The 22722-nt window shown below is 43.5% G+C and overlaps 1 protein-coding gene across 2 annotated transcripts in view; it reads left to right on the plus strand.

Moving 5' to 3' along the window:
• Nucleotides 1–20543, plus strand: part of SACS (sacsin molecular chaperone) — a 64903-nt gene extending 44360 nt beyond the window's left edge. For both annotated transcript variants that reach the window (XM_085852734.1, XM_085852735.1), the window contains exons 8-10: nucleotides 5746–7213; nucleotides 7773–7870; nucleotides 8703–20543. In XM_085852734.1, the coding sequence (XP_085708860.1) occupies nucleotides 5746–7213; nucleotides 7773–7870; nucleotides 8703–20170 (13034 nt within the window). In that variant the 3' untranslated portion in view covers nucleotides 20171–20543. The remainder of the gene's footprint in view (nucleotides 1–5745; nucleotides 7214–7772; nucleotides 7871–8702) is intronic.
• Nucleotides 20544–22722: the final 2179 nt, after the last annotated feature.

Raw genomic sequence — 22722 nt, forward strand, 5'->3', positions numbered from 1 at the left:
ACAGTATCAAAGAAAACCATAAGTAACACACTACGCCGTCATGAATTAAAATCCTGCAGCGCACGCAAGGTCCCTCTGCTCAAGCCAGCGCATGTCCAGGCCCATCTGAAGTTTGCCAATGACCATCTGGATGATCCAGAGGAGGAATGCGAGAAGGTCATGTGGTCTGATGAGACCAAAATAGAGCTTTTTGGTTTAAACTCCCCTCGCCGTGTTTGGAGGAAGAAGAAGGATGAGTACAACCCCAAGAACACCATCCCAACCGTGAAGCATGGAGGTGGAAACATCATTCTTTGGGGATGCTTTTCTACAAAGGGGACAGGACGACTGCACCGTATTGAGGGGAGGATGTATGGGGCCATGTATCTCGAGATCTTGGCCAACAACCTCCTTCCCTCAATAAGAGCATTGAAGATGGGGCGTGGCTGGGTCTTCCAGCATGACAACGACCCGAAACACACAGCCAGGGCAACTCAGGAGTGGCCCCGTAAGAAGCATCTCAAGGTCCTGGAGTGGCCTCGCCAGTCTCCAGACCTGAACCCAATAGAAAATCTTTGGAGGGAGCTGAAAGTCTGTGTTGCCCAGCGATAGCCCCGAAACCTGAAGGATCTGGAGAAGATCTGTATGGAGTGGGGGCCAAAATCCCTGCTGCAGTTTGTGCAAACCCAGTTAAGAACTACAGGAAACGTCTGAGCTCTGTAATTGCAAACAAAGGTTTCTGTACCAAATATTAAGTTCTGTTTTTCTGATGTATCAAATACTTATTTCATGCAATAAAATGCAAATTAATTATTTAAAAATCATACAATGTGATTTTCAGGATTTTTGTTTTAGATTCCATCTTTCACAGTTGAAGTGTACCTATGATAAAAATTCCAGACCTCTATGTGCTTTGTAAGTGGGAAAACCTGCAAAATCGGCAGTGTATCAAATACTTGTTCTCCCCACTGTACATGATGAGAGTTTTTGTAATATAATAAGATAGATAGATAGATAGATAGATAGATAGATAGATAGATAAACAAGCCGGTAGGCGACTCGGGATTCGCTCGGATCGAAGGGCTGGATACGATGCTTTTCATTCTGACTGATCCACCGACGAAGATTCATTGCCAAGACGTATTGGTTCACATACAATTGTTCCTCTGCCTGGCAAGATTTTTCCTATTGCGTATTTTGCCAACTGGCACTCCTCATAAAAAAAATGACGGTAAATAGACACCCTATTTTTGAAGGACTACCATTTGAAAAATAATCGGTTTGCTGGTTTGTGCTGTGGAGCCTCACGTTGCAGACACACACACACACACACACACACACACACACACACACACACACACACACACACACACACACACACACACACACACACACACACACACACACACACACACACACAACCCGATAAACTTCTCTCAATGCTTTTGTTTGACCACACCTCCTGAGCCACACAATATTTTTCATAAGCCACGCCCACTTTCCTACGCCGCTCCCACTTTTCATCAACCACGTCCACTTTCCCTAAGCTACGCCCACTATCCTCAGCCCCTCATAAAAAATGACGGTAAATAGACACCCGATTTTTGAAGGACTACCATTTGAAAAATAAAACCTCAATCAAAAATCGGCTCGAGTAAAATTTTCTAAATATCTCGAAGAGTTTAATTCTGAAGTCTCGTTTCTCTACATTCAAAACTGAAGGACAAGTATTGAAAATACTGTACGCGGTTTTTCGGCCGCTGCACAGCAACAGGTGGTTACTCGGCAACAAAATTCAAACGCGCACATTCCCACACCATATGGCACCTGTTGGCAAAGTTTCATCGAAATCAGTTCGCTGGTTCGTGCTGTGGAGCCTCGCGTTGCGCGCGTGCACGCACGCACGCACGCACGCACGCACGCACGCACGCACGCACGCACACACACACACACACACACACACACACAACCCAACAATAAGGGATATATATAGCGAATCCAATAGATAGATTAAGAATGAGGGAGAGGGAGTGGGAGCTGTATAGTTTCACCATCGATACTGGAACTCGGTGTGTGTGTGTGTGTGTGTCACCATTTTTCTCAGAGATTGCCAAACAGATCTTCATCAAACTTTCAGAGGTTCATCAATAAGTGCTTGGGAGTGTTTTAGGCAATATATATATATATATATATATATATATATATATATATATATATATATATATATATATATATATATATTTGAAACTTTTGAAAAAAAAAAAAAAGAGTTAGATTTTTAAAGGATTTTAAAAACATTGCTTTCTCATGCCAAAGCCTTTGTAGTTATGTAAAATTGTAATATTAAATGATACACAACCCCATTCCTTTGTGGATGTAGGGAAGTTCTTTGAGCCTCCACAAAAAAAAAAACATTAGAAAAAAAAATATTTGATTTCATTAAGATGCCAACAGGATGAGAACAGCACTGGGCAACACCGAGTACCCCTGTTAGTTTTGTATGTGTGTGTGTGTGTGTGTGTGTGTGTGTATATATATATATATATATATATATATATATATATATATATATATATATATATATATATATATATATATATATATATATATATATATATATATATATATACATATATACATATATACATATATATATATACATATATATTGTTGTAGTTTGCCGGCGTGCAGGCGACCGCTTTTAGCTAATTCACGGCCGCACGCGCCCACCGGACGTGGCAAACCTCGTCGCAGCTTTCGGATCAACGCCGAAATCCAGCTACGGGTGTGTTCTTAATCACATCGTAAATCAGCCAACTATTCTGTCCGCGTGCGACAGGGTCCGATCGCCGAATTGTCGATTTACCTAATTATGCGCGCAGACAGAATGCCGGGGATTTACACCTCAACGGGACCTGCTTGGAAATGAGCCGCTTAAGCAGCTCGCTCAGTTCGTGATTTGCCGAGCGGTGTACATCGCCAAGCCCCGCCGGATCCGATTACTTTATCGGCTTTTTAAAAGCCAGCTAATATCCCGAATGCAATACGGCAGCTCAATTAAGGGAAAGGACGCAACGAACAGGTGGACATTCAAACAATGACATTTATTTATACACACGTAAGCAGTCATACACGTATGCAATCATGTAGACAAAGCAATGCAGGAAAAAGCAAGACAAAGAACTACAACCGTTCTATTTATTATGTACACTTATTACAATTCAACTTAAGGACATGGCACCACAACGTTCATACAAAGAAAAACCCCAGGAAAGAAAAGGGCAAAGAACTGGACCTCGTGGGCCTTTAATAGTTATCGGAGCCGTGGAGACCACAAGCACTCAGAGACTGCGCAGGCTACCTTTCACCCTCGTGGTGACTCGCCGGGCCTTGGTTCGGCGACCCTCGGTGGTTCTGCCCGCACTCCGCTGGACTCCACCCGTGCCTGCAACGGCAACCCGGCTGGCGACTCCTTTCCGGCTCCACCGGTGCCTCCGTCGACCAAGGAGAGAGACCAAGCAGAGGAATTCTCTTTCCCCTCGCTGACAGACTCCGCTGCACTCCCAGACTGCAGACGATTGCAACTCGCCTCCGCTCCCAGACTTCCACTCAACTCGACGGCGAACCCAGACCGACCGACTTGGCGTTTTCAGTCCAGCATTTTATCGGCCCGGCGCCTCGCCCCTCCCTTCGCGGCGTGTGCGCGGGGGGGGGGGGCATTCCAGGGGGGTTCGGCTCGGCTCTTGGCCCGCTCTTTTGGCCCGATCACCGACATTATGTTTCTTTCGCCCTTCTGAGGGAAAATTCCAACAGAGCTCGGCTGGGGTCAGTTGTTGTTTTCCAACCGTCATTTCTGTTTACCCGTTCTGATGGATATTGGAGCGGGAGTTGTTGAGATGTTGTTGTTGCAGTGTGGTTAGCGCTGTGGTGGGGATGGCGTGGTTGTTGAGATGGTGGTTGTGGTTGGCGCTGGGGTGGGGATGGCGTGGTTGTTGAGATGGTGGTTGTGGTTGGTGCTGTGGTGGGGATGGCGTGGTTGTTAAAAGGCGGTTGTGGATGTTGAAGTAGTGGTTGTTCCAAAATAAAGATAGCAAAAGAATAATGGCTGACTCAAAGATCACAGCCCGGTTACACGAATAATTGCCCGTTAAACATCGGTGGGGAAATTTAATCTGAACACACACTTATCGACATAACCGATCTCTGGGAAGCCTGAATGGTGTTCTGTGAATTTCCACAACCGTAACTATGTATGTATATATGTATATATGTATATATGTACACACACACACACACACACACACACACACACACACACACACACACACACACACACACACACACACACACACACACACGTCTGGTGTTGGCGCAGTGGTTAGGGCAGCGGCTTGGGATCCAAAAGGTCCTGAGTTCAAGCCCTGTTGGGCCACTGAATTAATACACCAGGGGGTTGACTCAGCCTGTCATCCTTCCGAGGTCGGCGAAATGAGTACCAGTGTACTGGGCCGGTGTATACCCCGGTTAAAATAGGTGTACCATATCCCTGTGTCGTAAGAGGCGACCAGGGTTGCGTCAGGAAGGGCATCCGGCGTAAAACGTGTGCCAAATCACTATGCGGATCATACGGGTGATCCGCTGTGGCAACCCCTAATGTATATATATATGTGTGTGTGTGTGTGTGTGTGTGTGTGTGTGTGTGTGTGTGTGTATATATATATATATATATATATTAGCGATACCCGTGCACATGCACGGGATAGCAGTACAACATAGCTGGTAGCAGACGACAGACTGTACACAGGGAATGACAAAAATACACATTGTGCAAAATGCAAGTGGTACTATGGAACGCCAAGACTTCCCAAACATTGTCGGCATGTCCGCTTAGTGCCACAGCAATTTCATAGGGATCGTGTGACGGCGAGCCGAGTTTTTAGTGTGCAAGCTTGGTGTTATAATATATATATATATATATATATATATATATATATATATATATATATATATATATATATATATATATATATATATAAATATATATATATATATATATATATATATATATATATATATATATATATATATATATGTTGTGGGCCCCAATCAGATTATGAACTACAGCTGTTGTCATAATTATTTTGTATGACACCTTTGCGGTGTATTCAGTAAGCATCATCCTTTTTTATTCCACATAGAACAAGTAGATTAACCATTTGAAAATACAAGTTAGCCTCAATACTCCTTTAAATGACCCTTTATTTTCACACATTTTTTTTCCATATTCGCTGCACTGGCCAACAAGTTAAGGTGAATTTAATCAAAATTTTCCTAACGTGTCCGTAGTGACAATAACATGGCAATAAATTAATTATCTTACATGTATGGTACTATTTTATCAAATAATGAATTGCAAGTCGTCTTCTTTGTCCAAGAGTCACAACAGAAATAAATGATTGATGTTCAGAGTTCATGGCATGGCCGCAAGTCACTGCCAGTCAAGATAGCTTTGTCTTCCGACGAGACCCGGGTCCGACGTTTCGGTCACCAAGTGATTTTTAACAGGGACTCTTGGTTGGTGTTGCTTGAGGCTGTGCCACAGTCTGAACATGATGTTTGTTTCCCAACTGCATTAATTTCTTTGATAAATGTTTGATGTGCACCAATGTAAGCTGAATGCGAGTTAAAAGTCAGTTTTTGACAGTTTAATAAGGAAAATAAACCATGGAATGAATTATCACACTGCCTGTTAATTATTTTCTTCAGATCTTCCCAGTATTCTCAGTGGGGAGCAGATTGGAATTCTGGATCCACATGAGGCCTTGTTTGGAGTCAGGGAAACTGGGATGAGCTGGCACTTGCTGGATGACTGTGAGGAAATAGTGAAGCTCCACGACCAGTTCAGCCCATACACGGGCGTGTTTGGAAGCAACGAGTCCGTGCTTGCTTCGGGACACTTTCCTGGCACAATATTCCGGTTTCCCCTTCGAACGTCCCCGTCACAGTTGAGCAGCAACTTGTATAGCAAGGAGGAAGTGATGGAGCTGTTTCACTCTTTCATTGCCGATGCAGACACCATCCTGCTATTCCTGAAAAATGTCAAAAATGTCTCGTTACATGTACGGGAACAAAATGGTACCGAGACGATGCTCTTCAGCGTGAGTGCGACTGTGAGGGATGAATCGGATAATGTGGAAACTTTGGAAGAAGCAATTTGTTCCTATTGTGAAAGGAAAGAAAATTCCACAATGAAAACAATAACATTTGCGGTGGACATAACCCTCAAGAAAGACTTGCCTCAAGAAAGCTTAACCACCTCTCAATCTTGGCTCGTGACCAATGGCATCGCAGGCAGAGGAATTTGTCATGAGGTTGACTTATTGGCGGATGAGCTTAATTTTCTTCCATTGGTCGGTGTCGCCGTTCCATTCGACAAAGACAATCAAGACGACTGTGAAGGGACATTTGGGTTTTCTGGAAGAACGTTTTGCCTTTTGCCTCTTCCGCCAACTGAGGACAGTAAAACAGGTTTGCCGGTCCATATAAATGGCTTCTTTGGCCTGACAGACAATCGTCGAGGTATTCGGTGGCTGGCTGAAGACCAACGGAAAGACCAAGCCGCTCTCTGGAATGAATTGCTGGTCGGCCATGTTATTCCGAAAGTCTATGCCACACTGATTTGTAAGTTCATCAAAACGATATTACCAGAGTGTGAGGAAAGCTTCATCTCAGCAGTCTATAGGCTTTGGCCAACTCTTGAAAATGCCCACGCTTACTGGAAGCCATTACTGCAGCCTTTGTTCAAAGAACTTTTTCAACAACCCGTCATCTGCTCCATGACTGGAGGATGGATGAAAATTCACGAGGTCGTCTTTCATGAAGACTGCTCGCCCAGCAAAAGCACAGCAAGCGTTCTTGAGTACTTAACCAGAGCAGGCCTCAACATTGCCACCATAAACAGCCCAGTTCACAACGCCATTTGGACTTTCTATTCCCATGCAAGTTCCCTTGCGATCGTGACGCCAGCTTTGGTCAGACAGACATTGAGGTCGAGTGGGGTCGAGCCAGAAGATGAGGAATGCCACATGCTGCTGGAGTACATCCTCACAGACTGTGACTACAGCGATCTTCACAACTTGAGACTGGTGCCCTTACAAAATGGCTCCTTTGGTTCTTTTTACAAGACGGACGTGGACAAGGAACCGATATACATTCCTTCGAAAGAGCACCCGAGGTATCATTTAATCAGATGATGATTGCTGATAATCAAGTTGAATCAAAATTAAGGATTTAATGCGAGTATTGGTTGTAGTCAATGAAAAGTAAATTTGTTTTGACGTTTGTTCAGGAACAACCAACTGATCTTGATTTTTATACTATTCTACATGGTTAGGCCATGAACGTGTCAATTGACAGTAATGCATTACGCGATGTAATTTTTAAGAGACCCATCTATTTATTACGTTGGCAAATATGGCACAATATTTGGCCTCCCCACATACCTAACCCCTCCACCCTGACCCCCCTTCCTCTATTCTATATGCGCTGTTCATGCCTATTCCCTCCCCTCCCCTCACTCCTTTTTTTTTACAGATTTCTCCCTGCACCCCCTTTCCCAGTCCGTCCATCATAAATAGTTGGTCCCAAAGTCTGTGGTTAATTTGCCTTTTTCCCATTGTTCTGCAAATGTAACAGCAGCAATGCCTAGCTGAGCTGAAGATTAGAGGGCATTGCTCGTTTAATGCTTATAGTAATGTGCAGCATTGATGGGTGAAATGTAACCTCTGTTGCAGATCCATTTTCTTTGGGATGGATGCAAAGTTTCTTTCTGATGATGTGTCTGAAGCAATAAAACCTGTTCTTTCTGAGCTTGCGAAGAACTTTACGCACGGTGAGGAACACACTTCAAAACCCATTTGTATGCTTTGTCTGATTTGATCCATGGATGTGTCATTGGAAATCTTACGTCGTTAAATTGAAAACATTTCAGTCATGAAATTCCCATCAGAATCAAATCAGCGCTCACTACACATATGAATGCATTGACATGTGACAGAATTTATACCTCGATGTTGTGCAAAAGGTTTCCCGAAACAAGTACTTTTAGAATGTTCTCAAAGCTTTGCCATTGTCACTTTGTTAGTCTCACCCGTTTCTGAATGGGAGAAGGTGTGTGTGTGTGTGTGTGTGTGTGTGTGTGTGTGTGTGTGTGTGTGTGTGTGTGTGTGTGTGTGTGTGTGTGTGTGTGTGTGTGTGTGTGTGTGTGTGTGTGTGTGTGTGTGTGTGTGTGTGTGTGTGTGTGTGTGTGTCAGTGAGTCCAAATGTAGACCAACTTTGATATAGTGCCTTCCGGCAGCGTAATATAATATTGTACCCCAAGTGGCCTTAAGCACAGATCGACAAAGTTGGGCCATTCTTTTCTTATGTCTACTCCTTATGAAGGAGTTTTGTCAGTGTGCGATGGGAATCCTGCAAGTTTACATGTGTTGAGAATAGTCATTGGACAGGTTAACCTTTACTAATATTAATCTTTACTGAAGTATTTTAGATGATGTTGTTGGATGTGTGAATTTATTGGGTGATATATTAACCTCACAAGTTCCCAAAGTAACACAAAGAGCTATTGTAATGAGTGAATGAGTAAGTCCGTGCTGATTCTCAGATCTACTAAAATCTATACCCTGGTGAAGTTCTGCATTGTTAAATGCTCCGTCTTTTCTCAGATGTGATGGAATGCAGACTGGTGAACATGAATGCAAAGCATGTGGTGAATGTGCTGAAAGAAACTATGCTTCGTCTGTTTCCCGGAGAGGATTTGATGGTTGCGTGGACACCTGGCGGCGAAAATGGCCGGTTTCCTCCGAGAGAATGGCTGCAGGAATGCTGGGAATACATCTACCATAATTTTGCCCACGATCTGACACCCCTTGAAGACTTTCCGTTAATTCCCAGGGGCGTGCTGTTACCCGAGTCAACAGAAGTGACACTCCTTCGCTTAAGAAAATCATCATTGCTCATGCTGAGAGAAGATAACGGAGTTCATCTTCCGGAAAGTGTCGCAGAAATCATATCAAGTCTGGGAGGAATTGTCCTGGAGAAGCTGGATAGCTGTGTTTTTCATCCACTTTTGAAAGATTACCTAAAATGTCCTCTCGCAGCTAATGTGGCACAGTTATTTGCGCTGGTCGGGGAAAGCCGCGTTTGTGAGATGATCGACACCATGTCGGTCAGCAAAAAGATGAACCTTCGAAAATTTTTGGCTGGCATATCGAGGGTCAAGGACAACGAAGCAATTTTGAAGGCGCTGCCGATTTTTAATAAGATCAACTTGTTCACGCACGAGGTCGAAGAATTTGTACCCCTGGAAAACTCACTGGTTCTTCACCACAGCGCCATTTTGCCAGCGAACACCAAGCTCTCTCGGAGTTTGATTGACTGCTCGGATGAAGCAACAGCACGACTGGTGACACTGCTGCAGGTTCCTCAGCTGAAAACCATGGACTGCTTGAGCTTCATGTTTGAAGACATTGAGGCCAAATTTTATTCTCTTGCTGAGGTGACGGACATTATGACTTGGGTCCTTGTCAACCTCTCTTACTTGAAGAGTGAAAACCTTGTGATCCTGGACAAGTTGCGAAGCTTCAGGTTCATTCCATTTCCAAACGGAACGGTTTCACTCCCTTCCGAGCTCTTTGATCCGAACAATAACAATTTGAAGAAACTATTTGCTGGAGCCAAGAACCTTTTTCCTCCGCCAACCTTTTGCTCCCCAGACGTGCTTCATGCATTGAGACAAGTGGGGCTGAAAACGGAAGACGACCTTTGTGAAAAGGATTTTGTTTTCGTGGCACAGCAAATCGAGAAACTTGTTGCCAGTGAATCTGTGAACGATGTCGTGCTGCAGAAAGCGCAGACTTTGATGATGGAGTTGGGCAGACCAGGTGTATGCAACATTGTAACTGAGCAGACCAAGATGGAGCTGCAAAGGATAAAATGGGTTCCAGCAATGTCAGAAAGACCCAGCGATTATCCTTCAACTCTTACTTGGAAAGCAGAGAAGGAGTCTTTCTGTGCTCCAGCTGACATGACCGATGTGTCTTATGCAAAGATCGCTGGCTCATCCATTGCTGTTGTTGAGGTGGGCTCCATTGAAGTTGGGAACATGTTTGGCTTGCACCTTGAACCACCCACAAAATACATTCTGGAGCATTTGGAAGTGGTGGTGAATTGGCAAAGGAATCGCGAGAACAGCGACAACAATGAGTACCTTTTTCACCGCCTGCTGTTTGAGGTGTATGAACACATGCAAAAGAACCTCCAAAAAGATGGCGAGCAGTTTTTAAAGCTGCAATTCCCATGGGTATGGACTGGAAGGTGCTTCTCCACTCCCGCTGGCGTAATGTTAACCGCGGTTGAAGATCTCGACTTGGAACCTTACCTTTATCTGCTTCCGAAGTCACTTTCCCGATTTAGCAAGCTCTTTGAATACTGTGGGTCCTTGGGGGAAGTCTCGTCCTCCAATGTGTTGGAAGTTTTGAAGCGGATTAAGAAGAATAATGAAGACGAAGAAATGCCAACCGACCCAAAGGCGGACGTGCGTACAGCACTAAACATAATGCACTGGCTTCACCAAAACCAGGTGGTTCTTCATCGAGATACTCCGATACTGATTCAAACAGAGGAGGCCCGAGCCATCATGAAGCCAATACATGCCTGTACATACTGTGATATAAAAGTCGACGATCTGCATGATATTTTGGAAGATGCTGCTGAACCAATTTTTCTTCTGCACGATGATATTCCAATGAAGACCGCGGAGTGGCTGAACATCCCTTGCCTGAGCACTCGTCTCATTAATCCTGAGAATCTAGGCTTTGAACAGTATGGTCAACATGAACCGTTGGCTGTAAGAATAAGGAACATTCTGCAGGAATATCCTTCTGTTTCAGATGTTTTCAAGGAGCTCATTCAAAATGCCGATGATGCTGGAGCAACAAAGTGCAGCTTCATGGTTGACTTGCGCACCAATTCCGATGTGAAAGATAACCTCCTGGATCCTGGCATGGCCACTTGTCATGGTCCTGCTCTGTGGGTATACAACGACGCCGTCTTTACAGATTCTGACTTTGCAAACATTACCAGGCTGGGCCACTCATTTAAGAAAGATCAGATGGACAAAGTTGGAAAATTTGGTTTGGGATTCAACTCTGTGTACCATATCACCGACGTGCCAACATTCATAAGCCGGCAATTCATGATCATGTTTGACCCAAACATTTGCCATCTAAACAGGCATATTCGGGACAAGTCTAATCCTGGAATCAAATTGAACTGGACAGCAGAGCACAAACGCCTGCAAAAATTTCCAAATCAATTCCATCCATTCATGAAGGTATTTGGATGTGATCTCCCACTGACAAGAAACACCCCCTATGAATATCCCGGAACGCTCTTCCGCCTGCCTTTTAGGACGGAACAGGAAGCTGCAGGAAGTGAGATCAGCAAAACGTTTTACAACACTGTTGACATTTCATCATTTATTGAACAGCTAAAGCAAAGCAACTACAAGCTCATCATTTTTACTCAGAATGTGGAGCAAATGGCCTTGAAATGCCTGGAACATGACATTGCAGATCCCGCTCTGGCAAAAAACCTAATCGTGCTGTCCAAAACACAGTGCCCATCTATGGTGACCTCAGCACCCTGCAACATTTTGATTGAGTCTGCAAGATTTATCAAAGAGCTGCTTGCAACTGGAGTACGGCACCACAGAGAGAAGGCCCCAATGTCATCGAGTGTAGTTACAATTGATGTTGAGGGAATTCCCGGTTCAGACGAAGAGCCTTTGGGTGAAACTTTGACACAAAACGGTACTGCGGCATATTTTGAGATAGCTGAAGTGTGCCAGGAGAGCCTTCACGATGCGCCTTGTGATATTGGTGTTGAACAAAGCTCTTGGCTAATACATTCATGCATGGTAACGGAGCAGGCTTTGGACTTCTGCCTGCAAGAAGAAGGTCTCAAGTTTGGTCTGATTCCATGCGGAGGACTTGCTGTTCCCCTACAGAAGGTTAAGGAGAAATGGAAGGTCAGGGATCATTGGGATACACTGGGTGAAATATTTTGCTATTTGCCGCTGAGGATAAAAACAGGCCTTCCTGTTCATATCAATGGTTGCTTTGCTGTTTCTTCCAACCGCAAAGAGATTTGGAAAACAGACTTCAAAGGGAAATGGAACACTCTGTTCATGAAAGATGTAATATGTCAGGTGTACATAAATGAGATCTGCATTCTTCGTGACATGGCATTGAACGATGAGCTTGTGAACTACACATATCATGATGTCTGGCCCAACCCAAATGCAGTGCATGACGATTTCTCAATAATTTGGAAAAAGTTTTACCGGCGCTTGAGTCTCGGTGAAGACAACCATTTTGAAGAAGTGTTTTCTGATGGGAAGAAATGGGTTTCAATTAAGGATGCCAGATTTTTGGATGACAAATTGTTTAACCAAGCAGACATCGGACAAGCTGCATTTGAAATTTTTTCCAACTGTTTGCAACGCATAAGCAGCCAGAACTTGTGCCCTGTAATGCTTCCAACTTGGGTGAAAGAGGGCTTTGAAAAAGCCGGGTGCTTAGAAGCGATTGAGGCAAAAACGATAACAGAGAAGCAATTTTTCCGAGATGTGTTTATGCCGAACATTCAAGACTGTGATTCAAAAACACGTGACCTCCTCTTATTGCATATTTTGGACACTCACTTGGTAGAGTTCATGGCCATTTTATGGAAGACACCATGTGTTCCATGCAGCGCTGAAGACAAACATTTGAGTTGCCCATCGAGACTGATCCATCCAACAGGCAAAGTGTCAAAGCTGTATGATGATGAAGACGGGAGGTTTCCAGATAAGAGTGCTTCAGAATACCTCGATCCTGTTAGACTCGTAAAACTCGAGAGGCTCGGAATGATGAAAGACTGCATTTCGTGGGAAGACCTCATCGAAAGGGTGCAGTCTATCCCTGCTTTGGTCGGAAGTGACAAAGAGAAAGCCTGCACAAGAACTACTGTGATATTGCAACTGATCAACGAAAAGCTGTGCAAAGGCGACCGGCTGACAGAAGAAACGATCAGGAAGTTGCGATCAATTCCTTTCCTCCCACAGCTTGAGAAACCCGAAGGCTTCCCTTTGAAGTGGAAAATCAGCAGCGATTCATCGTGCCCTCTGTTTTCGGCCAATGAATTGTACACTTCAGAACACCAAGATCTCGTGTGCTTGCTTCACCCGGTTTTGAATGAAAATAAACCGGGAGGGTGTGGAAGTTTACCTATTGTTGTGAAGGAGTTACTTGGATTGCTCAAGAAGCCTTCCATACAGATGGTGGTCGATCAGTTGAAGGAAGCCTCGTTGGCAGAACACATCACTTCCCATGTGGAGGACATTTGTTATGCCTGTTACAAGTGCCTCAATGACTCCGTCATGCACTACGAACATGCGAGGGCATTTATCATCGAGGAGCTGCAGAAACAACAGTTCGTTCTGGTGGACAATCGCTTTGTTGCTGCACAAAATGTTGCCTTCAACTTGGAATTCTCCGCAGCTCCTTACCTATTCCAATTACCCATAAAACTCAGAACAGATTGCCGTGAATTATTTGACAACGTCGGAGTGAAGCAGCAGTTTTTGGTGTCTGACTTTTTGTTTGTCCTGCAAGAGTTAAAGCAAACTTATGGCTCTAAGCAACTTGATCACGAAGACTTTCAACTGTGCAGAAGAATCATTACAGAGGGCATTTGCAATCATGTACGTGACAAAGATCAGCATTTTTGCCAGGCATTTGTTGGCCAGATCCTTTTGCCAGATACAAATATGATGTTGCACCTCGCGGAGTATCTCTGCTACAATGACTGTCCATGGATAACTGTGAAAGACTCCAAAGTCAGGTATTGCCACCCGGAGATTCCAAGAGAGATTGCCGTGAAACTTGGTGTCGTGCCGAAGCGGCACAAGGCTTTGGAGAAATATGCATCTAATGTCGATTTCTCCAATTTGGGAACCGAGTTTGGACAACGAGAGAAGTTAACCAACCGAATAAGAAGTATTCTGAATGCCTATCCTTCAGAAAACGAAATGTTGAAAGAGCTTTTGCAAAATGCCGATGATGCAGAAGCCACAGAAATTCACTTCATTTGGGACCCACGGGAGCATCCCAAGGAGCGCATTTTTGATGAGAAATGGGGAGCTTTACAAGGGCCAGGCCTTTGCGTTTACAACAACCGTCCATTTTCGGAGGATGATATTCGAGGAATACAGCATATTGGGCGAGGAACCAAAATGATAAACCCAAACAAAACTGGACAGTACGGCATTGGCTTCAACTCTGTGTACCATATCACTGACTGCCCTTTGCTGCTTTCGAATAACAGCACCCTTTGCATCTTTGACCCACATTCGAGATTCGCACCCGGAGCTTCGACTGTGAGTCCCGGCCGGATGTTCACAGATATCGACGAGGATTTTCGGTCGCAGTTCTCTGACGTACTTCAGCCCTTCTTGGGAGATCTACTGACTTTGGAAAATTCTGTCATGTTTCGCTTTCCTATCCGAACACACGAATTGGCAAAAAAGTCAGAAATTGTTTCGATTCCGATGCCAGATAGAATGGTGTACAATTTGCTCGATAGCTTAAGATCGTATGGAGCGGAACTTCTGCTGTTCTTGAATCACATTGAAAAGGTGACTATTAGTGAAATGGACCAGGAAGGTAAAATGAATGCATTGTATTCAGTTGAAATCGAGATGTCGGAAAATGACCGCAGAATAAAAAAGGGGTTTTGTTCTTCTATCTTTAGTCCCTCTTTACGAAGTTATGAACCGAGTCGGCTTGGCGTGCAACAAGTGTCATACAAACTGGATATGACAGATTCTGATGACAATGCCACATCATGGCTTATTTGCAATAGGTTTGGATTTTCAGATGCCAAGGATATCAATCCATCTCTGCTTGCTGCCTTCAAAAATAATGACATTTCCCTCCTACCGCGTGGTGGAGTTGCCGCTTGCCTCAGCCCAAAAGTCAAAAATCCTTCTCGAGCATTTTGCTTTCTTCCCCTCTCAATGGAAACTGGCCTTCCCGTGCACATCAATGGCCACTTTGCTTTGGATGCCTCTCGCCGAAGCCTTTGGAGGGAAGATGGCATCAGCATTCGGGGTACTTGGAACACCGAGCTGTTGACGAAAATCATTGCTCCGGCCTACACAGAACTTTTATTTCAGTTGCAGAAACACTGCTTTGAAATGACGGGCCCACATTGTGCAACAGAAAAAAACATCTCGTTGCTCAAGCTGCAAAGTATGATCAAGAGGTATTTTAATTTTTTCCCACTCCGCAAGATGGACATCTACCTGGAATGGCACTGCCTTGTGTTGGCAGTTTATAGATGGTCACATGCATTAGGAACATGTCTCATACCAGTGGTGAGGGAGGTAGCACAGGACCGGAAAACCCAATCAGATGACGGCACATCCTACAACATATCGTGGCATTCCTCATCGAGCCTGATGAACCATAAGCCATACTTCGACAACTTATTGCAAGCTGAACTGCAAGCTGGAAAAAACACCAATTTCAACCTTCCCGCACGGAAAGCAATCGCAGAAAATGTGTTTAAGCTAAAGCACATCCTGATGGACATTGGGTTCAATCTTGTCCACAGTTCCGAGGAAACCAACAGCTTGTATCACTGCATTCTGGAAGCCGGTGTTCCTGTTGATCAGGTGACTCCACAAGACATCTGCACTTTTCTGAGGACGTTCCAATCGAGGGATTCCATCTGCCAGCTAGGTGCATTACCATGTCCATTGAAAAACAGCAAGCTTAAATTGTTTCAAAACATAAAAATTCTCGTCGATTACTGTTTGAAAAATGCGGAAGAAAAGAAATTGACTACCGACGGCCTCCCTCTTCTTGTGACAATGGATGGCGTACTTCAAGTCTTCGATAGCAAGAAACCCAAGTTCTTTGCAACCAATAGTGACCTTTTTAGTTCACATGGAAACCTGTTTATGGAGAGTATATACACGCGCTATAAAGAGACTCTCCTGAACTGTGGTGTTGCGAAGCCTTTCACTGTGCAGAGCTTTTCTGAACTTCTTCCACTTTCTCTGCCAAAAGAGTACCACAGTAAAACGGTTGTGCCCTGGAACTACAACATTGTTGGAGAAACATGGCTAAAACGTTGTTGGCAATTTCTTTTGTCAGCTTCAAAGGACTCGGAGTCATCTGAGTTTGTTCCATTTGAAAGCATTGTCAATTTGTTGAAAGAATTGGCTTTGTTGCCGGCTGTCACATTCACAGAGTCCGAATCAGGACTTTTGGTCCCAAAAACGGAATTCCTGGTTCCGCTTGGTCTGATGAAGTTTGTGATCTTTCCACAAATGCACAATGACCCACTTGTGTCTGTGCTGATGAAAGCCGGATGTTTGCACCTGATGTTGCCAAAGATCTCTTCCAGTGAGAGTCAGCTCAGCGCTCTGCATTCACGGCGTACGGCCACCATCGAGGATTGTGTGAGCATCTTGCACATGCTCGAATACATGATCAAATCGAACACCTTCAATCAAGAAAAGCTGAATGAAAAAGACAACAACATAATTTTGGGATATTTTGCTGCCCACCTTGAAGACCTTGGACATGAAAACATCCAAGCAACCCTAAAAATGATCCCATGTTATAGAACCATCGGGGGAAACTTTGTGAGTCTCCATAAATACCGCACCTGTCACGTTTTGACAAAATCTGTTCCAGCAGTTGAGATGGAGTCGTGGACAAAGTTTGCATCCGCTGCTTTTCTTGTAGACAACTTGCATTTCAGGGAGCTGCATGTATACTTAGGGTGCATTCCAATTGGGGATTTGGAAGTGTACCTGAAGTATATCTTGCCAAAATTTGACACCTTGTCAAACAAAGCAAAATTACATCATGTAATCCATTTGCAAAAGCTCATTGTCGAATCAGAACAAATGGGTGACTGGCAGCAAAAACTCATTGCTCGGTTAGAAAGCTTGTTGTTCATTCTCGATGTTGATGGTCGACTAAAATCGCCTAAAAACTTTTATGACAAAACAATCAAGTTGTACAATGCGATGCTCCCAGAAAAATCATTCGTACCAGATTCCTTTTTTGAGTCGTTGATGAAGATCATCAAACCGAGTGAACCACTGCAATATCAGCACTCCTGGATTAAGTTCTTGAGGACCATTGGTCTGAAACATGAGATATCCCATCAGCAGCTGGTGTTTTTTGCTCGAGACATTGCAAACAAATCACAAACCGAGCGGTGGACATTCGAAACATTGAAACGCAACGTAGATATATTTTTGGACCACCTTTTTCAAGAACGTGACGACCTCTTCACTGGAACCTTGCTGAGAGATCTTTCTTCCATTGCTTTTATCTACCCAAAACCAGCTCCTCGTAATTGCGTTCACCTCCACCCGCAGTTTCAGGAATCCAAAGGCACTTTGCCTCTGATTCGCTTCAGTGGTTCTCAGGTCAGTCCCAGCTATGCAAATGCAGACTCCATGTTGCTGCTTTGGACATCCTGCCTGATTCTTCCTGAAACAGCTTGTCCCACATCCATCAGGGATCAAAGGAAACCTGGCCTAGCTGCCGAACGACAGATGGATAACCTTTTGGTCATGTTGAATGCGAGCATTGAACCGCCGATTGAAAAAGTCATCACCCATTGTAAAACAATTTGCAGTGTCATTCTGAATGACGAGGAGGCTTTGTTGACAAGGACTTCCTCATTGATGAGCATCTATGCATATCTGAATGCTCAGCAAATTGATTTTCGATACAAGCTTCGTGGTGTGCCTGTTGTTGCAGTTGAAGAAGGAAGGAAGCTTGTGAAGGCAGAGGAAGTTGTAACTACAATGGAAAATGAGGTTGATCTGAGGCCTTACTTGTACAAGCTACCCATAGAGCTTAGCATCTTCCACCGTCTCTTCAAGTTGCTCGGCATGGAGGACATGCCAACAGTGAAACAGTATGTTGACCTTTTGTCAAGGATTTCAAAAGAAGCTGAAGATAAGCGACTGGAAGCTGCTGCAATGAGGACGGTAAAGCAGGCCGTAGCTGGTTTGTTTAAAAAGCTTCAAGCAGATCCTGGGTTTGTTAGAACCGAGTTGGAAAACATCCGTGATGCTGTCCTCTACTTGCCCAGCCACAACAGCAAGTTGGTACGGTCCAACCGGCTGATGTTTGATGATTCCCCACACTTCCGGAGCCGCATTCAGAATAACAATATGTCAGTTGAATTGCTAATGGACTTCAGCCAATGCTTTTTGGGAAATGATCATGTGCTCCATGCCAAGCTAGTTTCCACGCTGCCCAGCAGAATGCGCCCAAAGAGCCTCAGCAGCACGATTGAAGAGCACCTGGACGACGCAGACCCCAAACCTTGCCAGTATGGTAGGCTTTGCTCCCTACAAGGTCGGTTGCAGCTGCTGCTTTCATCTGAACAGTTCACCTCAGGTCTTCTGCAAATAGTGAAGCATGAGAATGAAAGCACTTTTCTAGCAAATGAAGACCGATGCACTTTGCTTTGCAAGGCATTTCGCGAGCTGCTGAAAGTGACTTGCTATCAAAAACTGCAAACAACCATTTACCTGAAAGATTCTGACCCAGTGTCAAAGACCAAATGTGACACGCTGGCATTCTTGCAAAAGACCGATCATGCTTCGGTGCACCTGTATGTGCAGCACTCTGATTTGAAAGACATCAACTTCCTCCTTTCGCTAGCGATTGCTATAAAATCAGGGATGGACAATTTGATTTCCGATGCATCCTATTTGATCGCCATGCTTGGATGCAGTGACATGTACCACATATCAAATGCATTGGATAATCTTGGCATCAAGTCTGGTAGTGGAACAAGTACATCAAAAGTAGAGATGCCTAATCCAGGAACACCTATTCCTCCGGCAATCCATCATCTTCTTGTCATGGACCCAACCAATGTCTTTGATTCAGGTGAGTATGTTGGTTATTTGGTGGATGCAGAAGGTAAAGACAACACTACGGCATACCAGCCAGTGTACACGTATAGTGTTGTTGTTCAGGAGGTTGACAAAAACAATGAGGAAGATTCCGTTCTTGAAAATTTTTACCTTATCGATGTGGGATACAATGAGTACAAGGTTGTCAGTTCTCTTGATTTGTATAAACTTTTACTTCCTGAGGATTCATTTATGCCTGATCATGAAGACGAATTTGAAGAAAGTAATCAGCAGAGTGAAAAAGATGAATTTCCCGCTGAAAGCCCAAAAGGATCGCCTTACAAGATACACACAGAGAATGTGGAAAAACCGTTTGTTTTGAAAGATATTTTGAATGGAATATCGGCAGTGTTGGAGCGGGCCTGGAAAGGACCTGAAGGAGAACGCAAGAAGATCATCCGTCGACTCTATCTGAAGTGGCATCCGGATAAAAATGTTGAGAGGTACGATATTGCCACGGAGGTGTTCAAGCACCTGCAGAATGAGATTAAACGCCTGGCTTCCGTTGGTCGAAACGCCAGGGCAGAAATGCGCAGGCACAGCTACCCATTTCATACCGACGCATTTTCTTTCGAAAGATTTTTCAAATCCTGGAACCAAGAAGCGACGAGTCACCGCAAAGAGGAAAAGACTTTCCACTCCAAGTGTTCCACAGGAGGGACGAAAAATCAATCGGATCGCTTTTTCTCCCATCAATCCTTCAACATTGGGGGAAATCCCTTGGAGGCGAGGCGATGGATCCGACAAGCCAGGGTGAACCTATCGGCAGCTCGGAATGACCTGCATCGCAATGCAAACGAATGGGTTTGCTTGAAATGCTACCAAGCGGTCAAGTTTGGGCTGATCGCGGTTGAGTACTCCGTATGGGGTCAGGCGGACAAAGACACCAAGATCCAGTGTCTGGCAGAAAGGGTGGAGAGTCTCAATCCTGTGTTTCTGGGTTTAACTAATGATGTTCTCACTTTGGAAGTGCTTGGCATCGATGGTCTGAAAACCCAGTACCCAGACGTTTTGCCATTCCCACAAATCCCCAATGACAGGTTCAGCACAGACATCGTCTTGAAGGTACTTGAATTCACGGGAAGAATTCTGATAAGGTTAGAGAATTTCCTCAGGCAACAACTGTGAATATGTCTGTTGCGTTAGGGGCATGGGTCACGTGTTCAGTTTGTAAAGCACAATTAATTTTAATTGCTCGTTCAAAAGCTACTTTTGCAAAGGTACTCTTGTGGAATTTGTTCCTTCCACTGTTTATTGCTTATATGTGGAGATTCTAATTGCTTTTCAACCGAAAACATGAAATCCAAAGATTTTTTCCTGCAAAAATACCTCATTTGCATTTTTTGATACGGTATTTGCATTTTTCCAGTTAAACTGTAAATATCTGACTGGATATTTTTGTGTCAATTTGTGTTTTTTGAATATTAAGCATGGATAAAGCCAATTGCTGAATTGTCACATGTTGTAAATATATTTAACATTAAACGTGTGCAAAGCTGAAGATTCTGTTGTGTTTTACCAATAACACCACCATTGTTGCAGTCGATGTCGACATGAAAATGGTTTGATGTCAGAAACAAAATTGTCGAAATTTTCCCTTAATCACTGTCATGTTCAACCTCGTGAAGGAAATGGAGATTTAACTTTGTTGAGATTCATTTAATTAATCAAGAGGGTGAAGGTAACAAACTGTTAAGAGCAAAAGTGTTATTCAAACAGGACGATATTAGAAAAGAAGTGTAAAAACAAACAATAATAACAACTTTATTCTGAAGATTTTGGAAGCACAAACAGCACTAGTCAATAAACACTGGTTATTATCTCAAACTCTCAAAAGCAATGGCTGGTTAAAACAATGTTAAACTAGAGGGGGAGCACTCGTTAGAGTGCAAAACCTCCGCCGCCAATACTGCTGGGTCACTTAAGTGAACCTGATATCCTATTCATTGTAGGTCAAAACGGATCAGACTCTACTGAACCACGATTGAATAAACTAAACTAGATCGACGCGCATGTAGAAATGCGAAAAAAATAAAATCGAATTTTTTTTGAAAAAAAAAGTTGCAAATTTTTTTTTTCTGTAACAAAAATGTTTTTTTTTTTGGTTGGAAATCACTTAAAACATGTAGAAATGCAAAAACAAAAATTCAAATATTTTTTCAAAATGGCCACCATAGCGGCCATATTGGACTTTGGACCAAGTCCAAAATCTAATGGCATGATCCTTGGACCATACCTAATCCCCCCACCAAGTTTCGTCGAAATCCGTCCAGGAGTTTTTCCGTAATACTGTTCACAAACAAACAAACAAACAGACAGGGGTGAAAACAGTAACCTCCGTCCATCTTCGATGGTGGAGGTTAACTATAAAGAGCAATCAGAGATTGCAGACCCTCACCAGAACTTGTTTTGTGTGGTGTATTTTGTGTGGCGTTTATGTCCTGGTGTGATATGTAATTAAGACATAATTAGAAGTGCCACTTTATAACTGCTGGCAGTGAAAACCTGGTACCAAGATGTCCCGCTTTGATTGGACACCTGACCTTGACCCGTGACGTTTTTAAAATTATTATTCAATTGAATTTAGAATGGGATTAAAATAAATTCAATTCAAATCAAATGGAAGACCAAATAGGTACAGTCATGCATTGCAGTAATCAGAAGGAACCCGAACAAGCACAAAGCAATGATGAAGTCATCAGGAGGAACGTGAATAGGATTCGCATTTCAACTGCTACAACTCTACTTTCAAACCCATCCAGGCACAGCCAAGTGATCCTTATTAAAGAAACCCCCTCCCCCGCCCACTTCAAAAGATTAAATAATTCTAGCAGCCAGACCATGTGTCCCATTAAGGTGAAATTTAAAGCATGTATTCCCCTTCATGACTAGATCATAATTGTGAAGTTTCACGTCGATTGTTTAAGCGGTTCCAGAGAAAACATTTAATATTTTTCCTAAATCCAATATGGCTGCCAAACCATGTGACATCAATTATTCCTCAACAAACTTGTACACCCAATGCTTGGGGAATATTTGTGTGAAGTTTCCCCTCGATCTGTCCAGCCATTCTGGAGAAGATTTTTATGCTTTAGGGTAATCAAATATGGCTGTCAAACCATGTGACCTATGACATCGTATGTGTTCACCTTTTGTTCCTCGTGGATAGGCGGGTCATATGTGTAATGTTTCGCCTCGATCTGTTCAGCGATTTCGGAGAAGAAGATTTTTGAAGGTTTTTCTTTTAAAAACAATACCGCTGCCGTATCACATGACCAATGATATCATCAAAAAAATTTGTGGACCATTTCATCCCGAGATGATCCTCAAAAATTTCAATACTGATCGGATGTAGAGTTCTACATATGCAATTATGATCTCACAACAAAGGCACCTATGACATCATGAAAAAATTACTCATTCACCATGAGGAGTACTTGCTTTGTGCCGAGTTTTAATTTTATCCTTGGTGCAGTTTCAGACATAGAGGTCCAAAGCTTTTCCGTTTTTCCAACATGGCTGCCGCACCACATGACCTATGACATCATACTTATCATTGGGACATTCTACATGAGCAGTCACTCCTATTGTGAAAATTTCATCTCAATCCAACAAGCGGTTGCGAGAAAAACATGAAAGTTATGTGCAGACAAGCAAACAAACAAATGAACCCAAATGCA

The sequence above is a fragment of the Eptatretus burgeri genome, chromosome 13 (genome assembly GCF_056783735.1).
Source record: "Eptatretus burgeri isolate ZD-2024b chromosome 13, Ebu_testis_v1, whole genome shotgun sequence".
NCBI classification, from domain to species: domain Eukaryota; kingdom Metazoa; phylum Chordata; class Myxini; order Myxiniformes; family Myxinidae; genus Eptatretus; species Eptatretus burgeri.